The sequence below is a fragment of the Trachinotus anak genome, unplaced genomic scaffold (genome assembly GCF_046630095.1).
Source record: "Trachinotus anak isolate AG129_WGS33_773 ecotype Australia unplaced genomic scaffold, CSIRO_AGI_Tana_v1 ptg000004l, whole genome shotgun sequence".
NCBI classification, from domain to species: domain Eukaryota; kingdom Metazoa; phylum Chordata; class Actinopteri; order Carangiformes; family Carangidae; genus Trachinotus; species Trachinotus anak.
In genome coordinates, this window is record NW_027273855.1 from 24,179,211 (window position 1) to 24,204,051 (window position 24,841).

Consider the following 24,841-nt stretch of genomic DNA (forward strand, 5'->3'; position numbering starts at 1 on the left):
ATTCACAACAATAACAATATAATTACAACAAAGAAAATGTTTGTTTGTGTCTACATTGCTTTTTAATATTTTTACATCTTCGCGATAAGAGGTTACAAAGAGAAATAATTACGGAAAATAACTTCGTGCTAAATAATAACACTCCGGGTAAAACGATAGTCGACCATCTTGACGCGGCGTCTGTTTGTGGCTCACACATGTAAGCTAGCCTTTAGCACAGTCCAGCCCCTGGGAGATTCTCGTTGGCACATTTTAAACGCCATGCACTTCGTAACATTATAAAAGGTCATCGGTGCGGTTCTGCATTGTTTATTTTCACAAGTGGGGGGTAAGTGTTCTCCACCTGGGCGCAACGACAGCAGCAGCTAACGGTCGTTAAGGCTGTGACAGTTAGCCGTTACGTGAAACTTCACGCCAAGTTTAAAATTAGCGTTTCATTGTTGTCTGACATCTGGTTCCTCTTTAATGGCGAATTCATTGACTGCCCAGCCTCACGTATTGAGAAAATTGTATTACGTATTGAAAACACACAGCTATATTACCTCTTTTTTGTGTTAGCATGGCTAGCTTAGCTTTGAACTGCTATCGAATTGTCTGGCTGCCAAATCAAGCTAGCTGTAGCTAACATGCTTTTAAAAGTAAATATCGGTCACGGCTGCAACTAACGGCTTTTTTAAAATAATCGATTAATCTACAGAGTGTGTTCTCGATTAATTGATTTTTCTTAAAATAATCTAATCTGAAACTGACTTCAGCGTGGTCTTGATCAAGACCTGGTTTGATGTAGTCTAGATGGGAGGAAAAGCTGTGAAATCACAGTTTTACTATTATTTATTTTCTCATATTTTCACAACTAGAATAATGATTTCCCAAATCTGACACAATGGCTCAAACTGCCTTTGGACTCGCTCTGATAATACAGTCAAGATTTCCCAAGTCTGGGTCTGGTGCTTTTAAACCTTGTCCTTGTCAGTGAAATTGCCCTTTTTAAAACACGTTTTCACAAATAGAATAAAGGTTTCTCAAATCTGAAACTGTCTTTTCAACTGCTACCAGTTTCTACTTGTTAATCAAGGTCAGGTTTAATGATTATGAATGCAGGGTTTTTTAAGTAGAGGTATTGATGTTTACTATTCTTCTGCTTTCATGTATGAAGTAAAGGTTTTACAAAGTGGGTTTCAAACAGCATTAATACCTTAATCTTTAAAACTACGCAGTCCCACCCATGGGACGCTTTGACCTTTGTAGCACTACTTTAAATGGGTTTTGTTCCCCATATCACCGCAACAGCTGTTGACACAGAATTGGTTCAGACATGTGGCTCTAACGTGTTTTCCACCTTCACAAGAGGCCTTAACACCTTTTATGCCAGAAAAAGGCAAGGACAAAAGAAAAGGATTACATTTCTCCTGTGTTTGTGCCTCTGTAACTTAAGGATTCAAACTCATTCAGGCTTTAGGATTGTAAAGTTTAAAGAGTTACCTTTCATAGAAGACAAGCGTTATGACTGTAATCAAAAGGATTGAAGAACAGTAACTTTATTTTATATTGGGTACATTATTTTGAGGCTTGTGCACAATTTAAGTATCTGGTAACAGGTTAACTCGGATGCTAAACACCCTTTCATAATAATATGTGGATTGTAAAAAAGAGAGTCAGTATTGTCAGTATTATTAAGTGCAGGATCTGAGGCTAACTTCAGCACCATTAGAGATGAATGAGAAATATGTAGCCCAGTTTGATTGATGGTTTTCCTCTGCAAAATAGTGACAAATGTCAATCACAGTTTCCCAGAGTCCAAGATGGTGTCCTCAGATGTCTGGAGATTTTTCATGAAATGCCAATTTTCCTGCTTCTCCAACACAAGGATTTTCTGTTTTATATTATCATACACTGAATGTTTTTGGGTTTAAGACCATTAATCAAAGAAAATGAGAGAGATGAAGACAACACTGTAGACTAAAATGGGAGGCATTTTTTTTCTACTTTTGCTAATTTCCTGCCTCTGTCTTTGCAGGCTTCCCCCTTTCTTCTTCATCAGCACCCACATGAATAATTGTTGATTAGAGAATCATGAAGGTGAACAAACCCACACAGGGTAAGAGCCACACTAAATCTCAGAAGTGGAAGGATGTTAGGGGCAAGCGATGCAGACCTCCCATCAGTTCCTCTGAGCTCAACTCTACTCCTGTCATGACCAGGATGATAAAAGAGCACCAGGCATCTGTGAAGAAAAAACCCACCGTAAAGAGACTGAAAAATAAGGCAAAGTCTGTGTCTGACTCAAAGAAAAACACTCCTCAGTCTGGACTGAAGAAGTCTCACGGTCAGGCTAATGGAAGTTCAGCATTTACAATGGACAATGAGTCCGATGACTCTCAGGACTGGAAGGAGTATTCCAAGTCCATTCATCGTAACGGTGTGGAGACCTCGGCTAACGTGGAGGACATCCAGCCAGGTAGACTGGAAGGAAAGAATCTGCATCACTGTGCAGAGAGAGATGATCGGAAAAACCATGCAGTACTCGTCATGCAGAAGAATCAGGTATGCTTCAGCTCATTTTTTGGTAAAGTGTCAGCCAGATTTAGCAACAATTAAGACAAATCTTTAATCCATTTTAGTCCATTTCTATAACTGAGCACAACATTACTCTCCTGCAGACCCTGTGTTTCCGTGGGAAGTGTTTTCTGACCTGCCTATACGGTCGTGTAGAAGTGATGGGGTTCACTATTGAAGAAGGCCAGCAGTCGTATCCACTCTTCTCCCCAGCCTCACACTGTCCACTGATGATTAGAGCACTAGAAAGCTCTGGTGACACCAGGGACGACAAAACAGAGGCGTCGTCCATCCTCAGAAAGTATCTGTCATCAGGTAAACAACAAAGCAACTCGCCTGCCATTTTATTAGAGGATGATGTATTTACTTTATTATCTTTTTATCTTTTTTTACATATTTGAGGTTAAGAGATCTGGTGACACAGTTTCGGCCTGTTGTTTGATGCGTCTTTTTCTTTGGATGTGTTTTTTGTAGCATCACAGAAAAAGTTGCTGAAAAGGGTAACGGCACAATCATCCATCATCCTACTGGAGCCCATGGAGACGCCTCTAACACGGTTTCTGTCAAGCTTCACAGATCTCAGCGAATTGTTCAGCCCCCCGATGGTAAGTTGACTAATTGACCAAATCACAAGATGCTGAAATGCATTTAATTAGGAACAGATTTGGAGTCAGCAGTCAGTCTCACATGCCTAACAGAAGCTTTTCCTCACTGCTCGTTTTGTAGAGTGAACTCATGTCAGCTGTTCTTGACACTCCTCTTAATGGTCTGGGGATGGTTCCTCTGGTCAGCACCATCGAGGGCCTGAAAATGTCAAAGAGCTACAGAGATGCTCTTAACACGGTGGTCGGAGCTTGCAGAGGTAAGCTCCTGTCACACATGAAATTTCTTAAGAAAATGTGATGGAAATTTTATGTGTCGGCTTCACGTCTGAATAAGAACTCGAGTCACTTTTATGTAACAGTCCTGTTAGGACCTAGTTACATTTTCCTAACACTCTGAATGTGGCACAAATCTGATTTCAACATTGTCAAATGAACACAAAGGCTGCAGCAGCACAAGGTTAAACTCACTGTCTGTCTGTGCACTGTGATACATCTGTTACTCTGTTATCATCTGTTACACACAAAGAAAATAAAATCCGTTTAATAAACCATGTAACACTATAAATGACCCACTTTTAAGTTCATGTTAGATCACCCTATAAAAATCATGTTTTCCCCACACAGTGAGGGGAATAAGAGATTAAAAAAATCTGAGCAGGTAAATGAGAATGACTGTCCAGCAAAACACTCTCACACACAATTGTGAGCAAATGGGAATGAAATGAAACTCCCAACTTAATGTCTTGTGACTTTATGCTTATGCTGAACATTATAAAGTAGACATCAGAAATCATTATATAATAAATACATAGTTTGCGTCAACTATATACTATAAAAAAAAATAATAATGATAATAATTGGGAGGTACACTGAGAAGAGTGTCCCTCACCTTGTAGCTGTTTCCATAAAAATCACCTCATGTCTGAATAAAGCCATTTATGTAACAGACTGTACTGTGATAGACAGATGAAGCCAACATTGTTATTGTCTTCCATGTCTTATAATGGTTGTACATAAACACGCACATTTGACCCTGCAGTGGCAAATTATCAGACTCCTGTCTGCCATTCACAGGGGACATGGACGGCTGTGCTGTTATCCTTGTTTGTGGCACCAAGAATGTGGGCAAGTCAACATTTATCCGCACCCTCATCAACACCTTACTAAATCAGTAAGTAACATAACATTAACATACCACACCCTCTTCATTTTATAAAATACATAATGATATTTAGTAATATTTCTTTTTTTTAGTTTATATGCTGAGATTTTTATTCATTGTGTCCTTAACATGTTCTGCTTGGTGTTGCATTGATCCCTGTGTGTGAAACTGTACCACTGGTTATGCTTATATACTACAATTTGCTCTATTATGTACTCTTTAACACTCCTATGGAGGTCAGTACAGTTCATCGCAAGAGTCACAGAAGTCATGGGATGATAAAATGGTCTAATTTGTGTCTGTTTGTGTGTCTGTAGCACTACCAGTGTGGATTATTTGGAAGGTGACCTCGGTCAAACAGAATTCACCCCTGCTGGTTGTTTGTCTCTGTCGACTGTCAGAGAACCACTTCTGGGTACGTTTTCATCCTCTCGTCACTTCACATCGTTTCTTACACGTCGGGATTTTTTTTTTTTTTTTTTTTTGCATATATTGGATTGTTAATGAAGTTAACAACAAAAATTACATTGTGAATTGTATTTGTATTAATAATTTAAAGAGAGCTGTAAGTGTTCAAGGAAGTTTTAACATTTTGGGAAATACTCTTCGTCTTCTCTTTTTACGTGAGAAGACTGATACAAGTCTCATGTCAAATATGTAAACTGAAGTGTGACCAATAAAAGGTGCTGTTTCATGGGGGGTCCTGTGCCAGACTGCTCCTTGGCCTGGTCCAGTCTCGCAACTGGACCCAGAGAAGAAATGACAAGTTGTCATTTTTACACTTTTGTTTTTGTAAGAATTAAAGAAATGAGATAAAAGATGGGAGTTAGTGAGCTTCAGAGGTGCTGGTAGGCACTGGACACAGCCATGCTAGTTGTTTCCCCTGTTTCTAGTCTTTATGCTAAGCTAAGCTAACCATCTCCCGGTCTAATTTCCATATGAGAGTGACATCAATTGTCTCATCTTATCCTTGGCAAAAAAAAAAAAAAAAAAAAAAGGGGAATAGTCCTGTTTTCCAAAATGCTGATCTGTTCCTTTAACGTGTATCTGAACTGTTGGTTCCTGTGCTGTTTGTATAAGGTCGGATTAGCAGACTTACACTGAGTTGTTTTCTAGGTCCACCTTTCACACATCAGCGCACACCGGAGCACATGATCTACTATGGTCAGTCGTCATGTGAGTCAGACTTAGACCGCTACCTGGAATCCCTGAAGTCCTTATGGCGCAGACGCCCCCAGAGCAGAGAGACTCCCGTCGTCATCAACACCATGGGCTGGGTCAGAGGTCAGCAGTGAAAGAATATGAAGAGCTTTAAATACACCAGTTGTAAACAGTGTCTGAACGTGTGCTCGTCTTCGCTGCCCACAGGATTTGGATTCCAGCTGCTGGTGGACATGATCCGCTTCTTCCCAGTCTCACATGTTGTGCAGCTCGGTCATGGCGGTTCCACCCACTGCCCCCCCCTCACCCCAGAGTTTCTGAGGACGGCACACGGCTGTCAGACGCACCCACCTGCCCAGACAGCCCTGGACGAGTTCACAGAGAGCCACAGCCCCCCCAGAAGCTACACTCACCTTATCGTACAATCAGAGTTTCAAGGAGCGGGAAGTCAAGGCACAGCGTAAGAGCACCAGCATCAGCCTGTGTCTTTATTAACATAAAAAAGCTTTGATTATCCAGAACCACTTGCTTTATTGTCTGTGTGTGCGTTGACTCTGACAGGAAACACCAGCGCAGTAATGAGCACAGAGATCTGTCCCTGCTGGCCTACCTGAGTCAGGTGCAGCCTCCTGATCCTGGACCAGTTAGACCTCTACACAGCCTCACCCCATACCAGGTACACGAGAAAGATAAATGCAGCAGTTGTGTTCTTGATAGGCGCTCTAGTTTTTTATTTTAACTCAGAAAATAGTTAAAATTAAAGAAATGGTTTGTCATTTTGGGGAATATACTTCTTCCCTTTCTTGTTGAGAGACAGATGACGAGATGGAAGATGACTGTTGTATCTGTGGTGATGATGTTTTTTACATTCCTGTTTGCATACGGATTAAACAAATGAGATGTAACATGTTAATTGGTATCTAACTATTCTCCCTCTGATCCCACAGGTGCCCCACTCAGCCGTGGCTTTAGGTGTCATCCATTGCGAGGTAGTGCCCAGTCACATGTTTTACGCTGCCAATGCCAGTCTGGTGGGGCTCTGCTGCCTGGGAGAGAAAATAGCAAGCAGAGGGGGTCCAGTCCTGCTGTCCCAGGCACCCATCTGTCCATGTGTGGGCTTTGGTACGTACCCTCTCTCAACTTTTTGGGGAACGGTCAGTTTAGCACCTCAGCACCTATTGACTTAACCCTGTATTAAAAATCACACTCCTTTTTGGAGTCATAACTGAAATTTGAACAAAGAGACGTGATGCACACATTTTTAGATTCAGCGTAACTCACTGTTTCTGAGGCTGTAAATGTCTCAAATGCCCACTGTAGATACATCTAAGGAATCACAGGAAATAACAGGAACTGCTCATAGTTCATTCTGTTTGGTTTTAAATGGTCCACATTTGTCAGGCTCTAATAAATACTGCATGTGTTTCGTGTTTTCTATTAATGCTTTAACTGATTTACGATTTAATTTCACCTCACGACCCCTTCGACTGTCCGGTTTTTATCTTATCTTTTGCCTTTCTCCTGCAGAATGTCCAATCTATTACAGACACGAACTGAAAACTGAGTCAAAAAAACCAAGGATAACAAGGTTTAAAAGAAATCAAATGTCACAAACAATAGATTTACCATGTTTCATGTGTTCCAGGTGTGCTTCGAGGTATTGACATGGTGCGAGGCCTGTACTTTCTGCTGACACCTGTAGATCCCTCCATCCTTCGTAAGGTCAACTGTCTGCTGCTGGGAGCTGTATCGCTGCCTTCCTGCATCCTCACAACACAGGTCAGATCGCAGACCTGTTCTCTGAAACACAACATTACACCTCATAAATCTCATGAAGTGATCAGTCAAGACTTTTCTTTCACTTACAAAACCTCTGTCTGTGTTTCAGCCTGGCTTTGAGGGGGAGATGCCCTACATCACTACAGACTACAGTTTTGATCTCACCGGTGCAGGAAAGCTGCGAGTCTTCAAGGGACTGATGAGACCTGGTCAAACGGGAATGTAATGACTTTTTCTACAAAGCGTCAGCTTTTTGCCCTTTACCTTCTCGACTGGTGTCTTAACGCCAAACCAGTCAGCACTGGCCTTTGAATGTACAGAACTGAGGTTGAGTCTGGACAGTTTTTTTTGTTTTTTATTTCAAGTTTCAGTCTGACACAGATGCCAGGAACTCAGACTCTGCAGGAGAAGACGGCAGCCTGCCTGTTACTCAACGTGCTTTTTGAAAACACCGGGTGTTCTCACCATGTCTTACAACCTGCTACTGTACATACATTTGATGGCGCTGTGAAGGAGTTTCTGGGTTTTCTGTCACATGGACAATAATATCACACCTTGTAGTTAAAGCTCTTGTTTGATGTCTCTTCTTTGTAGGTGACATTCCAAAAACTGAAAACAAAACCTGCCAGATATTAAAAGACAAAACAACTTTTGTTCACACTTTCTTTTCTTGTTTTCAAGTGCTTTAGACCAGTGTCACTGGTGGTTGTTACAATAACTATTTCTTTCACAGTCATATAGTCATACATCCATGTAGATTTCAACCAGGCAATGGCCATTTAAGCAGTCCATCACAATATGAAGTGTAGTCCCCAATTCAGACAGTAGTTTGTTCATTTTTGACAGATGTATTATGGGATAAAATGTCCACTGTGGAGATCACAGCAGGGCAGAGTTACAGAGGGACCTTTCACATGACGTGTTCTGTACATCTGATGGATTTACAAATGAAAGAAGCTCATTTTGTCAGTATTGTGTTTTCACAACAGTCAAAGGTTTTACTGAAATGTCTCTATTTTTATTGCTGACAAACTCTGCTTTAACTGTTGTACGTTTGTTATTGTGTTAAATGATCACAAAAGTGTTACTGCACTTAACGGGTCATTCAAGAGGTTTTGTAAATGTTTACAATTTCTTATGTAGACTCATGTGGGACATAGAAGAAAAAATCATCATCAAATCAAGAAAAAAGATCATTTTGTTTTCGGGTGCTACATATTGTGCCACAAGGGGGCAGCAAATACATGTTGAGATCTTGCTCTGAACAGCAGCAGATGTTCACTTAGAAAAAGTCTCAAGGGCAGAAAAACTGCAATAAAAACTGTAAAGACGCAACCCTGTCACACTGAAGAAGTTTAATGTTAATGTTTCACAATGGTTTTAAAAGCAACTCGAATGACTAACACCGTCTGAGCCACTTGCCGTTGCACGCAGGCTGACATTTACAGTATCTGATTGGAGGAATTGAAGGACTCTCGGTCGTAAACATCCGCTCACACAGTGGAGAATTGCTAATTTGTTAAGTGGGCTGTTTTAACGTCCTCTCTCTCTGCCCCCTCGCTTTTCTTTGTTCACTGCCCCCCCCCCCCACCCACCTCTTTATTGAGGGTTGGGTGCATACAAACACAGCACAGCGACATTTTGGCAGAGTCATTGTTTTGGCTTTGTCAGGTCAGATGTTTTCCCAAAGACCTTGTGCAAACCAAAGAGAAATCCCTCTGTAGGGGTGCCACTGGACAGCCTACATGTCCCTCAGTGATCAGAAATAACAACACACATCTGTGCAATGTATTCCTGTGGAGACTTTCAATTTAGTGCATATTTATAACCACCGAACAAACAAACCCACAGATGTTCTGAGTAACAGATATATTTCATTCACCTTTTTAGATTTATCTGACACCGCTGACATGTATGTGCAAACTTCAAATGAAAGCTTAGACTATAGTTAACTCACCTGACACCAAAGATGGAAAGAGAAAGCATATTAATAAATCAAATAGAGCGTAAGATGGTAGCGCTAATACTATTCAAAAGCAGAAATGATGACAGAAAACTGACAGCAATTTTGATAAGTAAGCAACTTTTCAGCCAAAATAACAAACATTCCTCAGTTCCTTGTGTAGAACAAATCATTAATTGATCAATCAAGAAGACAAAAGTCAGATTATTATAAAAATAATACAGTTAGTTGTGCTTCTAAACAGGACATGTGGGCAACATTTCAAGTGCACTTCATGTGGTGCTCCTGCCAGAATCGGTGAAGCTCTTGATCCGGCTAAAGCTTTGAACTTCACCCAGAGAAAAAAGTATCAAGGATAGCCGCCAACAGGCAAAGTCATGCAGCGATCTCAGTTGTGTAAGCCTTGTGTTTGTAATAAAACCCTTGATTTTTCTCAAGTATTCTGAGCCACGCTCATGGGATGCCTTCCCTCCCAGACAAATGGGTCATCAACGGAGCTGCCTGCAAACACAGTTGTGCTGAATAAAGAGACAGTGCAGACACGGTGTGTCATTATAGCTGCTCTCAAATCCTCCTGTTCAGTAAAAACTATCAAATAAATCACAGCAAAAGAGTGGAGTGAGCCATTTGATGATATAGATTGAGTTTTTGGAATAAGAAAATTACATAATAATGTCCCCACTGTGGATGTGGTGAGGGTCCTCTAGACATTTAGCTGTTGGACCCTTCTTTACCCCCCCTCAATTTCTCCCATCATTTGTTGTGTATATGGTTTTGTTTATATTTGAGCCCAGATTTTTGCTTGCGGGCTTAATCTGATTTAACACAAATTAATCTAGAAAAACACAACATTTAAACAGTATCAGTTGAGATAATTAACCAGATTGCATTACAGGGGGCCCTTTTCAAGGCAGGGCCCATAATCAGGTAATATAGCAATCCCCCACTATGCTACCTACAGTAGTAAAGCATTATTTCTAAAGCCCAGGTGAATGTCATTAGGGAACTACTGTAGGTTATTATTCAGTGTTGTTTGAAAAATACCTGTTTTGAACTGGAACATCCACTGCAATGCAAAGAGCCAAGAATATGTCAGAGTTTAGAGTAATGGCTGTGACTGTCCTTTATTTGGTTTGGGAATGTTTACACTGATGCAGCTCCAGCCAGACTCAGGTTAGATAGCGTTACATTTGTCAGACTCATTGGTTGTTCCTCATCCTCAGATCTTTTCGTCTTCTACAAGCAGAGCGTACTGTTTGAACATGCAAACGCTGGAGCATAAATCAAACCTGCTGCTTACCCAAGTGTGTTTTTCTATAGGACGCGTCCAAACCATCCAAATGTTGTAACTCACAAAGGTTTAGCGTTAGCATTAGCTCACACTGTCGCCCATAGCTGTAGCGGAAAGGTTGACAGGTTTAGCAACAGCTTTAATTAAGAGGGGCCCTTTGGGGGTCTGGGGCTCAGGACAACTGTCTGCTTTATTGGGTTGGAAATATTTCTCCCTCCTTTTAAGGTGGATTGAACCAACACTGGTACTTTGGAACTGGATGACGATAAAGGACACAAAATGACTTAAAATGAATGTTAGTTGTTTTGTGTCTCCTTGTGATTGTTTTGTGTGTCTTTGTGGTCATTTTTCCATCTCTCTTTGGTAGTTTTTCATGTCTTTGTAGTTGTTTTTTGTCTCTTTATGGTCATTTTGTGCCTGTTTATGGTCATTTTTCATCTTTTTACGGCTGTTTTGTCTCTTTCTGGTCATTTTGTGCCTGTTTATGTTTGTCTTGTGTCTCCTTGTCGTTGCTTTGCATCTTTTTATGGCTTCCTCTCCTTACCGTTATTTATTATTATTAATTTCTTTTAATCTCTTTATAGCTGTTTTGTCTCTTTATGGTCATTTTATGGTCATTTTTTCCAAATCAATAGTCAAACCTCAATTTTGTGTCTTTTTTTTTTTGTCTCTTTATGGTTGTTTTGCATCTTTTTGTTGTGTGTCTCTTTGCAGTCGTTTTGTGTCCATTCATAGTCATTTTGTGTCTTTTAACTGAGCTCCATGACTTTCAAAGAAGAAGTGCTTCATACTGAGGCTCTGGCTGAGGCCCCCCCTGACCTCTTGGGCCCCAGTGCCTGTGCCCGGTATAGGCCCTTGCGTTAATCCGCCCATGCCTGGATGCGTTTCGGACAGAGTCATACAGAAGCTGTGTGTGTGTGTGTGTGTGTGTGTGTGTGTGTGTGTGTGTGTGTGTGTGTGTGTGTGTGTGTGTGTGTGTGCGCGCGCCTCTAGCGGCCACATTGCGCCACAGAGAGGAACTCCACGGGTCTTTGTGGGTCCGGGTTGTGTGAATGAATGGAGCGGAGCCGACGGTCGATGCCAGAGGGCGGCGAGACGAAGCAGCGGACAATATGTGCCCAACTTCAGCTGCACGGTGTGTGGAGTTGGTAGAAGAAGATCCATCCACGGAGTCGCTCTCTTAAAGGCCATGAAGGAGGGTTTGTTTCGCTCCTAATCCCATTCCTGCACCGACCGAGCTCCACCAGCGCCTTGGCGCACACTGTCGCCGGAGCGTCGGGCTTTTCTTTTTTCGCCTGTGCGCAACCAGCAACAGGTTATTTGCAGCTCAGCACGGCGTCCACCCCGCGGCTTCCCCTCAGCGGCTGTGGGGCCACTGTTAACTTTCCCTCGTATGAACCGAGGGATGCTGTTTCTGCCACTCTTTTCCGTGCACCCACCGCGCTGCTGCAGCTCCGTGCTCCCCGCCGACCGGACCCCACAGCCGGGGCGCACTGCGTGTGAGAGGACGGCGACTGCACAAACGAGAAGAATATGAAAATGCCATAACCCCGGACTGCTGATTAAACACCGCTGGCGACTGAGCACTGAGCCTGCCACACCGTCGACGGACAGACCTGAGAGGAGCTGGTGTTGGTGCAGGGGGGTGGGGGGGGGGTTTGGTTGTTTTTTGTTTTTTCCAAGAAGGATCGCATGCATAGATGGTGCCAAACAAGTGGACCATGAATTCAGTTCTGCACAAATCGCCACCAAGGAGCTGGCTCGGTCTCAGATTACGACTCAGTAAGTAAAAATTCATGAAGTCAGCCAGTGATCGGCCTCTTCCAGACTAATGCCACCGTCATCAGTTTATTTCTGGAGGCTGCTGAATGAGTCAGTCACCTGAGAGCTTTGTTCTTAAAAAAAGAACCCAAAACAAAACAAAACACCTTGTGCACTTTGTGAGTTTCTCTTTAAGAGCTCAGATTGGAAAAAGGAGGGTGGTGGTGGTGGTGGTGGGGGGGGGGGGGGGGGGGGGGTGGAGGAGCTCCCCTGACTTTGATCCTCAGGCACCAGGTCTTTGTTTCATGCTTTTCCTCCAGTCATCAAAGTTAATGGTTGGATTTGGCAAGTGACCTGAGCAATCATCCCAGCTGGAGGCAGAGAGGAGAGCACTCTCTGACCTGAGTGAGGAATCCTGGTGACGGGACAGTTCCTCACACACTCACATTGTAGACATTTCCTCCTGTAAAACTAACACTAGTTATTGTATTTTTCCACAGACCCCCCCCCCCCCCTCTCTCTCTTTCCAAGATCATAATTCAGATCAAAGTGAAAATTGCAATATCTAGTCTTGTCCAGGGCTGCAGCTGCTTCATCTGCTGTCAGATAAGTGTGAAAAATGCTCATGTCAATGCCTTTTCCCAGGACCCCCACATAATGAATTTATAATCACAGAAAAACAACCAAATATTCACATGAGAGAAGCTGGAATGAGTGAATTTTACTTTAAAATGACCCAAAATGATCAATCAGCCATAATAATCGTTGCACATTTAACTTTCAGATCTAGACTTCTCACAGAAGGAAACCCAAGTGTGTCTCAGTCGCAGGCTTTACCTGTGTGATGTATGTAACGCTGGGGGTGCGTGGGTTCAGACATTAGGCAAAGTGAGCATGGAGCTAAAGTTCAGCAGTCATAATTGGTTAATTGGTTGAGTCTGGAGCCCCTCAGTGTTCCAGGCCACCGCAGTCTTAAGCCTGTCTTAAACATGCTGGTCTAATCCGGGACCAGATGTCTTGTCTGGTCTCTGTCCACCACTGAAAAACAAAAACACAGACTGGAAATGTCAGCTCTTTAATCACCGATTCACTGGTATGGTGTTCGAGTGTCAGTCATCATAAATGAGGACTCTGTGTGAAACTGATGCTTTCATGTGTGTGTGTGTGTTTTTGTTGGTTTAGTTCACAGCCCAAAGCTTTGTTTTGGTCATTTGATGCGGTGAATCACTGGAACATCAGAGGCATCATCTGGTTCTCAAATATAAGTTTGACTACGAGTATTTGGCAGATTAATGACAACATGAATTAACTGCACAACTGTGGCCTGTAATCTCACCAGGACAACAAATTATGTGCAGACTAATTTCTTGACAATCCGTTAATCATGTAGTCGTTAAAACACTGGAGGAGGTCCATCGCAGTCTCCCAGAGCCGAGGTGACGTCTTCACATGTCCAGAATTGTTTTAATATTTGCTTAAAAATTATTTAAATAATTTATCAGTCATTCAGTAGAGTTGCTGATTTATTCCAAATGGTTAATCATCTAATTGTTGCAGCTGTAAATCTCACCCCATGGTCCATTTAGTAGCTGTTGGAAGCTGATAGAATTGTAGATGCTCAAATTTCCAATTTTTCCCACGCACCTGAAGGATTTCTTGTCCACGTTGGCTTTAAAGCTGAGCCTCGAAGGAACACACCTGGGAAACAGCAGTTTCACCAAACAGTCTCACCACTGGAGCTTTCTATCGTATCACTTGGTCTTCCTCAGCAGGGTTTCCCCAGTTGTTATGAAATGGTCGATGTTCAAATTTCTAAATGTTCTTTGCACTTGAACAAGTTCTTGTCCATTGTGACTTTAAAAACTGAGCTTTAAGGTTCATTCTTGAAAGCAGCAGTTGACAGAACAATCTCATCACAAGGTCCATTTAGTGGCTGTTCTGGAGCTTTTGATCAAATCAAATGATCGTGGGTGTTGAAATGCCCAGTTTGTGCTAGTTAAGGTTTTCTCAGCCGTGTTGATTTTAAAGCTGACGCTCAAAGTTTATTCAGATCTTGTATAAATCAGACGAGGGGAAAAAAAAGTCTCACTGCAGGTCCATGTAGCAGCTGTTCTGGTGCTTTCAATCATGCCACATGGTCTTCATCAGTAGATGGAGCTTGCCCAGTTGGAACTGTAGATGCTTGAATTTCAGTGTTTTGTGACCTTTGTGTGGACTTCATGTGCACGTTGGCATGAAAACAGGAGTTCAGGAGAAAAGTCTCAGCTCAGTGTCCATTCAGCGACTGTTGGAGCCTTTGATCATCTAACACAATATTCATCAGCAGATTGAGTCGTCCGTGTTTGCGTTCTGGTGCTTTCGGTCACATCACACGATCCTCATCAGCGGAAAGCCCTCGGGGAAACCGAACTTTGAACACCTCCAGTTCTACGACAACTGGGCAAACTCCATCTGTTGATAAAGATCATGTGATATAGTTGAAAGCTCCTGGATGGACCTTGAGTTGAGATGGTTTTTCTTTTAGGGGGTTTAATGTGAAAAAGCTGCAGAGCTCTGAGGGAACAGTTGGAGTGAACACTTGAGTCGGACTAGACTGGTATAATCTGTGTGTGTGTGTGTGTGTGTGTGTGTGTTAGTGATTTTGGTCTGGCTCGTGGCTTGTTACAGTTCAAACTTCCTTCTTCAGACTGTCTTTCCATTGTTCCACTTTTTTCCCGGCAGTAATTTCCTTTCTCTTTTCCCCTCTTTGCATTTCTGCCGTTTCCTGATGTCGCGCCCGGTCACTGTTTGCTCTCCTTTTTGTTTTCCTCTCTTGTCTCCGACCGCTCCAGAATAATGATCCCAGCTTCATGTGCAGTGTTGCAACTCATCCTAATAATTTTGCACGACAACCTTTATTTGTGTAATGAAGGCCTGCTCTGCATTTTAATGTTGCGGACATGCCAGGCTCAGTAGAAACTTTTTCGTGTCTAAAACTGCTGAGAGCCTGCAAGTTTGCCTCTTCTTGCACCACATTAAAAACTGGTCAGATCGAATGTGATGTGTGTTACAGACTATTAAGGAAAACAAATCAAGCAGTGACTCTTTGATCCTCTTCCTCGTGTCTGACACAGAATTAATTTCCTTCCTTGTGTCTCATCCTTTCTGTACTGTACTTCCTGTATTTGGATTTCGCTGGAGCAGGGAGTTCAGAAAGGTGCCGTGGAACAAAAACTCTCTTTCATTTCATTTGCAGCCATCAGAAAATTAATAATCTAAAACCTTTGTTATTCGAACACTGCTGCGAGAGTCGTCTTGTTCTTCTGCAGAGGGATTCCCCTTTAAAAATGCTGCACTTTGTTGTTAATAGAGAGCTGGAGTACTGTGCCACTTCATTAGTCCATTAGTCTTTAGTCCTCAGTGTATTTCTGATAGGGCTGCTGCACAGTTAATCGAATATAATAGAAACTGCAGTATGGCCAAGTGCAGTATCCAAATCGTGGGCACTGCAGCACTGTTGTGCATCATTAGCACCATAAGTGTTGCTGTGCTACAGAGGTTCCCTCGGCCTACAAATCATACTCTTATTTGGTACAAGCCCCAACAAAAATCACATCATCTTCATTTACATTTTTTTTTTCAGTGAAAATTAAGCAAAAATTATGATTCCAACAGAAACCGTGACTCGTATTTACCAAAAATAATTGCAATATGTTTTGGGGTTTTTTTCTGCATATCGTGCTGCTCTAATCTCTGATATAGGTTTTTAATTATTTGTTCTTAATGAAATACTAAATGTCATCATGTCTGTATGTTGTCCGGTTTGGTACTGGAGAGTGAAAGTTTCAGTGCTTGGTCATTTTAACATAGATAAAACAGTTATTTCGTGATAAGAACTTAAGAACTGATAAGAACTTATTAGATGTGCTGTCAGCCTCATGGAGGTAGTAGCTGTTGAACACTAACAAGATCATGAAATTACCATCTCAAAAATGTCATGGCAGCTTTTTAAATTTTGCTTTCAAGCCCAAATTCTGTCAGTTCCGTTTAAATCCACTGCCGCTATTGAATGATGGCTTTGGTTGTGCTCGTCAAAATGGAGTTTAATGGTATAGTTGGATCAAAACCTCGTATGTCATTTTATTGACCGAAAACAGCTGCCTGCTGCGGCGGAAAACGATGCCATGAGAGTGGTGAGAATTGACCACAAAGCCGAGGTTACGGCCCAGAAAACCAAAACAATAAGCTGAGAAAACTAAACTGCTCCGCGGAGCTGAGAGGGAAGCTGCAGACTACAGGTGACGATGCTCTGTGGTTTATTTACATCACCTCATTGTTAGTCATGTGATCTATTCTGTTATTAAGTGTTGATTATAGCAGCTTTGAAATATAAGAGTGGTATGGATCTTCTCATCTGACCCTCGGCTAAAAAGCAGAAATGCAGAACCACTCCTTGAACGCAGCTCTGGCTCATGAAGCACAGGTGAATATCACCTTACATGACAGGTGCTGTGGCTCTCTACACTTCACTGCAGTGCTGGTTCTGCTGTTTACAAGTCACAGCTGAAGTCATTGTCATAAACGTGCTCACAGCTGGAGGCTAATTTTCCTTCTCCCCTTTCTCTCAGACATCTTTTTCCCATCATCCTCTTCTCTTACAAAGGTGATAGTGAGCAGAGGTGGATACTGTTCTGCTCTAATCTTAACTCTTGGGCTGTTCTCAACCTCATTCTCGGCACTTTTTGTGGCTGATAGTCTAAGTTTTTTGTGGGACCTTGCTTCACAGCATGTTTCTTCAAGTTCATATTTCAGATGGTGTACTGCTCTTTACCCTGAGGCTGCCTCTCTGTCCTTGTCCTACTCTGCTGTTTTGCATCACTAGAGAGGGACAGAAACCTCTGCTTTGCATTGAATTCAATTTCCATATAGAACCACTTATGCGTAGTACATGATTGTATATTTACCCATTGGTCCGTGTTAAAGGTCCTATACTGTGTAAAGTCAGATTTCCATGTCTTTTTTGATTATAAAGCAGGTCTAGGTTCTATATTAATAATCTGAACGTATCAAAGCCTCAGTCCACAGAGAAATGCACACAGCCTGTATTCAGAAACTGAGCCTTAAAACGAGTCGTCAGGACTTCCGTAACTTTGTGATGTCACAACAAAGCAGTCACCTGTCTCAGCCATGCCCCAAGCCCAGCCCACCATCCAACCTTACAGGATTTGGTTTCTCTGAGTGTTTACCTAAAATCTGCTATATTTTTATTCGATCAATTAAAAAAAACAGTCAGCCAATCAGAAGAGAGGCTCGGGTGTTCTCTTCTGATTGGCTCATGACCTGTTGTTACAAGAGAAGCCTGAGAGAGATGTAAAACTACATTGAGATGGTTTTTGGTGCTTAAAACCACAAATCTATCTTCTTAGGGATATCAAGACTTGAAATAAAACATTGGAAAAGTGTAAAATATGGGACCTTTTAATTTTTACTTCAGGACTAAAGTCTTGTTTTTTATTCCTGAATCACATCAGTCAGCTGTTTTCAGACAAATGTAGACAGTTAATAAACCCATCAGGGGCCTATTCATGTTGTAAACGGACCAACATGGAGCTGCTTCTCTTCAAACTGTGCAGCGGCTAATTAAAGGGACTACGCACACACACTTAAACACACAGACCTTCTCTAACTCCAGAAACGTAACGCCAAGTGTTTATCTCCGAATGTGTCCTTCCACTCCTATAACCTCCACCGAGGCTAAATGACTGTTTATGCATATTGCAGCCTTCCACATGACAATAACTGTACTTTTATGGAATAAGTGTTTTTGATTCCTGTTGACTCTGTTATTGGCTTCTCAGAGGCAGCCCCCACTGCAATTTTAACCAGATTGTTTCAATTATGGGATTGTTCATATCAACAAGTTGAAGAGCGGTTGTTCTGTCCTCTGAAATGCTGGTTTAAGGATGGACTGTTAAATTACACGATGTCTCATAGTAATAGTCCCCATGTGGATGGATGCTCCTGCACACCCTCTTCTTGCAGCAACACTCTGATGGTTGATATCCGTGCTGATCATTAACAGAATATATTTGAATACTTCCTGTTGATAAAATGGAAAAACCTACTTCCTCTTTCAAATCTGGACACCAGTTCACACATTTGGTTGGTGCAGACTGAAATATCTCACTTATGTGATGGACTGCCATGAAGTCTTGGACAGACATTCATGGTTCCCAGATGATGTATCCTAATGATATGATCATCCACCATCAGGAGGCCGACCCTCAGAATTAACTGTAACGACACCGGGCATGCCTTCATTTTTATCTAACTTCATCATCAGGTCAAATTAATTATTCAAAGCCCAATACTTTAATAATTTATAAGCAAATGCCTTCAAAACGAATGACATTCCCATCAGCCTCTGCATCACTGTATCAAACTGGTATTAAACATAATAGTTGGGCTGCAACCAGTGGCAATCCTAGACTTTCATGGGCCCCAGGCAAAGAAGCTCATTGAAGCCCATGAAGACTATCAGTAGACACTACAGTTTACAGATGTCCCCTCAATGCCTCACATGCAGACATTGGGTATATTGTAGCTACCCATTGCCCATTGACATTAGGAGTTTTGGGGCAACAGCAGTGCACTGTATCGTGTCTTTATGGGAGGTTTAGTCGGGTTTATAGTTGTCTTTGCAACTACACCCTCCAGGGGTAAAAGATGCCTCATTGATTAAGCCGCTGATATTTTTTTCTATTAAATTGATTAATAGTTTGGTCTATAAAATATCAGAAAATAGTGAAAAGTCACATTTTTTTACAGTCACCGTTTCCTAAACCCCCCCCTGAGGTCTTCAGGTGTCTTGTTTAGTGTAAAGTTCAAACATATTCAGTTTACAATGACATGAAACAGAGGATGAGATGCAGAGATGCTAAAGTTGACTAATCAGTTCTACACCATTCCTGCAAAACACCAGCATGTTGATATGATCACTATCAACCTGTTGGCATGCTGACACGAGCAGTTAGCACAAAGCACTGTAGTAGACTCTCAGCCCTGTTAGCAGCGGGATGGTAGTTACGCAGATGAATGAAGGCTCAGGCAGAGGCTGTACTCATTATTCTCTTCATTGGAGCCGAGACACAGACGATCTGACTGCAAGAGGCTCTTAGAGAGTGGCTCTGGAACAGAAATGGAGCTAAATCATTAGCATTTTCTCCTTTTTCAGAGGATTCACACAGAGCAGCGCTAAAACCAGTCTTATTTTGGCGGTGAAGGGTTAACCTCGGCCTGTTCGATGGGCCACCTTGCTAAATATAACCCCAAACCTCCTCCACATGGGCACGCACAAGCCTTCAACTGCACTCCCTCTGTCAACACTTCAGCTCACACACTTTTTTTTTTTTTTTCTTTCGCCCCACGGTGCACACACTCCAACAGGCTCATTTACAGTCTGGTCGCACTGCAGCCGCTCACACACTCATTTCTCAACACACCATTAATAGTTTAGTGAGTGTGGTTCTATTGAGAAGCCAGTTCATTCAGGCTCGGCACCCTGCACGGTTTTGCCTGCTATTTCTGTCTCACGCTGAAACTAAAAGGAGGTAGTTGAGTCAGCGTTAGTTATTGCCGCAGTGATGCTCATAGTGTGGGAAATACATTTGTACTTAATGGGTGTGTTTACTGTCAGACCTATATTTAAGGAGAAGTTGGACCTTGTGGGAAAAAACATTTATTCACTTTATTGCTAAGAGTTAAATGAGAAGATTGATAACGCTCTGATGTCATCAAGCTACAGGCATGATGGTTAGCTTAGCTTCGCTTAGCATAAAGACTGTAAACCTGAGGAAACAGCTAGCCTGGCTTTGTGAGGCCAGCGCCTGTAAAACTCAGTGACTGACACGTTATGTTAAAACATTCCTGCTGAAGCTACTTGGCTTGGGCCGATATTCTGTGATATTGATTATCACGATCTTTCCCGCCATATGGAATATTTTTCATCATAGAATGTATTAATTTATTTTTGCAGTTTTGCACGAGTCTGACCCCCATTTCACTGCTTTGCTTACTGTACATTGTACTTTCACGTGAAAGAAAATATATTTAAAAAAAAAAAACAAAAACTGAAACATGAAATACAACAATATAATTATAATAATATTGTATATTGTGATATTTGGGCTGTAGGTTATCGAGATATTAAATTCTGGATATCACCCAAGCCCAATTTCTATGATGTCATATTTAACGGACAGAAATGAGATTAACTTTTCATTACTTAGTCATTTAAAGTCCTGGATGATGAGATCAACATACTCCGTGCATCATCTCTGTAGCACTAGAGCCACTGCAGCAGTGGATATGAAGTCCATGGCAGCTGTCTTTCTTTTTGAAAGCACCACTGGGATCAGAGAAGAGGCTGAGATGCATCTCTTCTAATCTCAGCATTGGTGTTGAGATGATGAAGACCACTGATGGAAAAAGTTAACACTGTTTCTCTGATGTGATGATTGATATGATCTAAAGCAGCTCTACATGATGCTGCAGTTTCAGACAACTTTAACGTAGTTTTGTCCTCTAATGTTTAGGTTGATAAGAATGTCCCCTGCTGGTGTGACTACAAATACTTTGTGGCGCAGATTCTACGAATGAACTTTAGTTTATTTATGATGGGAACTGCAGAAACAGTTGTGTAACATCTTCTGTGGCTCTGGAGGAACTTTCCAGTGTGAGTGGTGAAGGGTCAGTGGTTGTTTTAGCTTGGGCTGTAGAGAGGAAGCTTGCGTTACAAACTGTGGGTTGTGTTTGTCTAGTGTATGAAAGATGAGGTCGTAAGGCTTAGATCAAAGATGCTATCCATTTGCATCATGGGAAATGTCGTTTTGAAGCTTGGCCAGAGAGACTAAAAATCAGAATATCTTTTATATTTTGATTGTTCTTCTTTTAAATGTGTCTCTCAGATGCTTCTCCAACTTTATGAACAGAGTTGCCTTTGTGAGGAGAAAACACAAGAACTTGAGAAGCATTCAGAGCTCTGTACCTGGAGCAGACTATGTATCGGTGGTGGAAAAAGTGGATTCACCTACATCCTGGTTGTCATTAGACTCTGGCTCTCTAATGGATGACTGGATCTGAACCCTGCCAGAAAATACATCCTGTGTCATCGCTCAGCTCCCAGAACCCCTTGCTGTGGAAAGAACATGTGCATTCCTAAATTAATGTAACATGATTTTTTTTTTTCATAACTTAAGTATTTCTTGTGTGAGATCAGATCAAATTGCATTTGAATACAAGTTGTACCATAATGGTGCTGGTACTTTCCGGCCTTGCCATGGCTAAAAGAGCATCTTTTTTCATTAAAGGGGTGATCTGATGGATAATGATGAAAGCGAGGCTGCCTAATACCCCCTCTGCTTCCCTCTTTGTTTCTGCAGTAGGTGGAAATTGGCCCTTGTATTTGCAGCCCAGTTCTCATGCTGCACGACTGCTCTCTTCATTAAAAGGGAAGCTGCATGCTCAAAGCTGCTTCAGATTATTACCATATGTCTGCAAAGCCCAGAGCTGAGCAGCAAACCGGCTCCCATCCTACCCTCTAATTTCTTATCCCAAAATTGGACATGTGGGTCGTTGTGTGTGACAACGTCCCTCCCTTCCCCGAGCCGGCACAGTACATTCTCACAGTATTTCTTCTCCCATTTTAGATGCATAATAGCAGTGCATCAGCCTTCAAGCAACACTGGGGAAAATATTATGCCTTGACTTGAGATATCTAACTGCATGATGTTTTAACCCTTCAGCTGTTTTCCATAAGATATCAGAGAAGTGGAAAGCATTGTCCCGGCGAAGCGTCTCACTCTGGGACTTCTCTTGCTCAGCTGGGGTGTTTCCCCATCTCCAAGAGGCCAATGTGTGCATTGTACCTCCACAGAAATAACTGAGCCCATTCACCACAGAGCTGGTGCATTCATAAAAAGGAATAAATCTTTCAGGAGACATAAAAGGCGCGGGCACTAATTAATGCGGAAAAATGTCAGCCTTTTACAGTTTGCGCAAAACATAAAGAAAGTCCCCTCTGGACGTAGGAGGAGGTTTAAAAGAGATCTTTGTGTCACCCAGTCCAAAAGCCATTGGCCCAGATTGCCCGTCCCAGCATGCAACTCACCTCTGCATGAATACAACACTTGTCTGATGGAGTGGGCAGAAAGCCCCCCTATCGCCAGGAGATCCTACACAGAGCTTTAACATGAGCAGCTCGCCTCATGCACACAAGTGTTGTACAGTCTGAGAAACTTTGCCATGGATGAAGTGGAGGCTCAGGGAAGGCAGTGACGGAGGATGTTTAACTCGCTGCTGGAGATAAGTTTGTGACACCTCTCAGCAGCTGGGTGTCTGTGGTTTAGTCAGGAATATCTCGGTTAAATTGATTGGAAGAGGGCAGGTTCAGTGGACGATTAGCTGAGGACGGAAAATTCTGCAGAATCAGCAGAGAAGGGCGTTGAAAGGAAGGTTCAGAGAGATGTTGGCTTCGGTGTTTGGGTTGTGGACAGAAGCGTGGTCAATAATATCACTTGCTGCCCACGGAAGACTCGCCTGTTAAAGCCTGGATGGCAACGGTGAGGCTCACTCCAGGTTTAGAAACAACAATCGAGAGGTAATGGATTGTACTTGAGGGAATTCTGCTGGCTCACTCAGACCGGCCTTGAAGTAGAGTCAGACTTGGACAGAAGGTTCAAAGGGTTTTGTGGTTTGGCTGGATGAGGTAATTGTGCAGGTGGAGATTTAGAATCAACATATTGGCAGTTGGCAGGGTTTAACTTTGAGCTGGGCTGGCAGGGGTTTTTATTACAAAGATGGTCGACGAGAGCGGTGTATTGATTGTCTGCAGAAGTGCTTGGAAGGTCAGGGGCTGGTTCGGCGACACCGTGGGGCGGGTGAACGACCGTCAATGTAGGGAAATGATTTGAACAGTGAAGCTATGTTATTTACTATTCAGCGGTAGCTTGTTGAAGAAGTGACAATGTTCCTGTACTGGAAGAAGCGTGGAGCGTATGAACTGGAGGCGCTGCCGCCCTCTAACACTCCTGTGGGAATAGAGCGCTACTCCTGGTCGTCATCCCTGGACGTCATCCATGATCTGTGTGGTAAGCTGGGGAGTGAGGTGGATCACCTGACTAAGTGGTGGATTTGTGTCTGTGTGTCTGTCTGTGTGTGTGTGGCTGGGCAGTGGATTGGTTTATGCTTGTCTGCTCGTTTTATTTTTGATGATTTGCAGTGCCTCAGATATTCAAAGGTTGAATAAATATCATACAAAAAAAATTATGAGGAAATCAAAAACATTTTTTTCGCCCCGAATCATATTTCTCACACAAATAGTTTTATTCACATCGGCCTTCAATTCATCCATATGAGTCATACTGGAATTTTCTACCTTTATGATTTTTTTCTGTTATGAAAAATAGTTTGTTTTTCCTCAGAGAAGGATGTTGTATATGTTTCATAAACTGGTTATATGTATATTCAATTCAATTCAATTCAATTTTATTTGTATAGCGCCAAATCATAATATACATTATCTCAAGGCATATGTTATTTCTTCCTGTTTGGAAACACCCCTGCTTGCTGATTGGATGCATCACATGAAACTGGACAATGGATTAATTTCTCTTGAGCTTAAATAGTTTTTTAATGCTTGCCTGTTGCCATGACAGCAGGTCACGATAACCTAGCAAAGGCGATTTCTGCAACGCCTGCCCGTTGGTTGGTCGCTTGCTTTGGTCCAAACTGAAATATCAGTTTACATCTTTGCAGATTGGAGCCAGCACCAAGTGCGTCGGGCAGCTCCGAATGGGACGTGCTAGTAGCAACAAGTAGGCGCGAACCTCGGATGGAGGTTCTTCCCAGGATGATGGTTGAAATTTCAGTGAAACATAAATTATAGCGCCTTTAGCAATGTGGCAGTCGTTTGGTTCTGTGCTGTATATTAGCGCTGATCTCAGGTTGGATTTGATTTCAATTCACAAAGCTCACTCACTTAAGTCAGGGAAAAAAAACCAATGTTGTTTAAAAGACCTCTCGTAATTTATACATTCAGCAACACTGTTATTTCTTTTACCATAGCAGACGTCCATGTTTCCTGAGAGAGAGTTGATAATAGACCTCAACCACATCCTTTGTTTTCACAAGCTTTTCGGATGAAAACCAAACACACTAGCGCACTAGCTCGCGGTGATGGTCAAGTGAGGTTTTATATCAAGTTTATTTATGAAGCACATGTCGTACACAGAGGAAATTCAGTGCTTTACATAAAATGGGTTTAAACATAAAAAGCATAAAAACGAAGAATAAAAAGAACAGAAACAACAAAATACAAAAAAGTCACAGTGTGTTTAAGAATCAAATATTAAAAGGAGAGAGAAAGATCAGATTTCTGAAGGTTTATTTAAGCTTTGTGTAGCATAATATCACACGTATCCAGTCACATTGGATACGTGTGTGTAACCGTCTCCGAGTGCAGGATCTATGTTTTACAGGTATTTTAATATAAAACATGCTTTAATAAGAGACCAGTGAACAGTTAA

General features: G+C 42.1%; 2 protein-coding genes across 4 annotated transcripts in view; both read left to right on the top strand.

Annotated features, from left to right (window-relative positions):
- Window positions 1-75: 75 nt before the first annotated feature.
- Window positions 76-7,912, top strand: nol9 (nucleolar protein 9). Of its 2 annotated transcripts, none has more exons than XM_071477309.1 (13): window positions 76-199; window positions 2,018-2,544; window positions 2,661-2,871; window positions 3,031-3,161; window positions 3,283-3,418; window positions 4,236-4,332; window positions 4,641-4,738; window positions 5,440-5,607; window positions 5,692-5,944; window positions 6,046-6,160; window positions 6,432-6,606; window positions 7,130-7,263; window positions 7,373-7,912. In XM_071477309.1, exons 2-13 carry the CDS (start codon window positions 2,074-2,076, stop codon window positions 7,487-7,489), a joined length of 2,106 nt encoding a protein of 701 aa, XP_071333410.1. In that variant the 5' UTR covers window positions 76-199; window positions 2,018-2,073; the 3' UTR covers window positions 7,490-7,912. The 2 variants fall into 2 exon arrangements, with proteins under 2 accessions (XP_071333410.1, XP_071333409.1); XM_071477308.1 differs by having other exon boundaries at window positions 131-328.
- A 3,608-nt stretch (window positions 7,913-11,520) lies between these two features.
- plekhg5b (pleckstrin homology domain containing, family G (with RhoGef domain) member 5b) overlaps window positions 11,521-24,841 on the top strand; it is a 77,118-nt gene continuing 63,797 nt past the window's right edge. The window contains exon 1 of one of the 2 annotated variants that reach the window (XM_071477299.1): window positions 11,521-12,299. In XM_071477299.1, the coding sequence (XP_071333400.1) occupies window positions 12,218-12,299 (82 nt within the window). In that variant the 5' untranslated portion in view covers window positions 11,521-12,217. Of the gene's footprint in view, window positions 12,300-23,109; window positions 23,405-24,841 lie in introns of those variants that run through there. The other variant, XM_071477298.1, reaches the window with a different exon arrangement.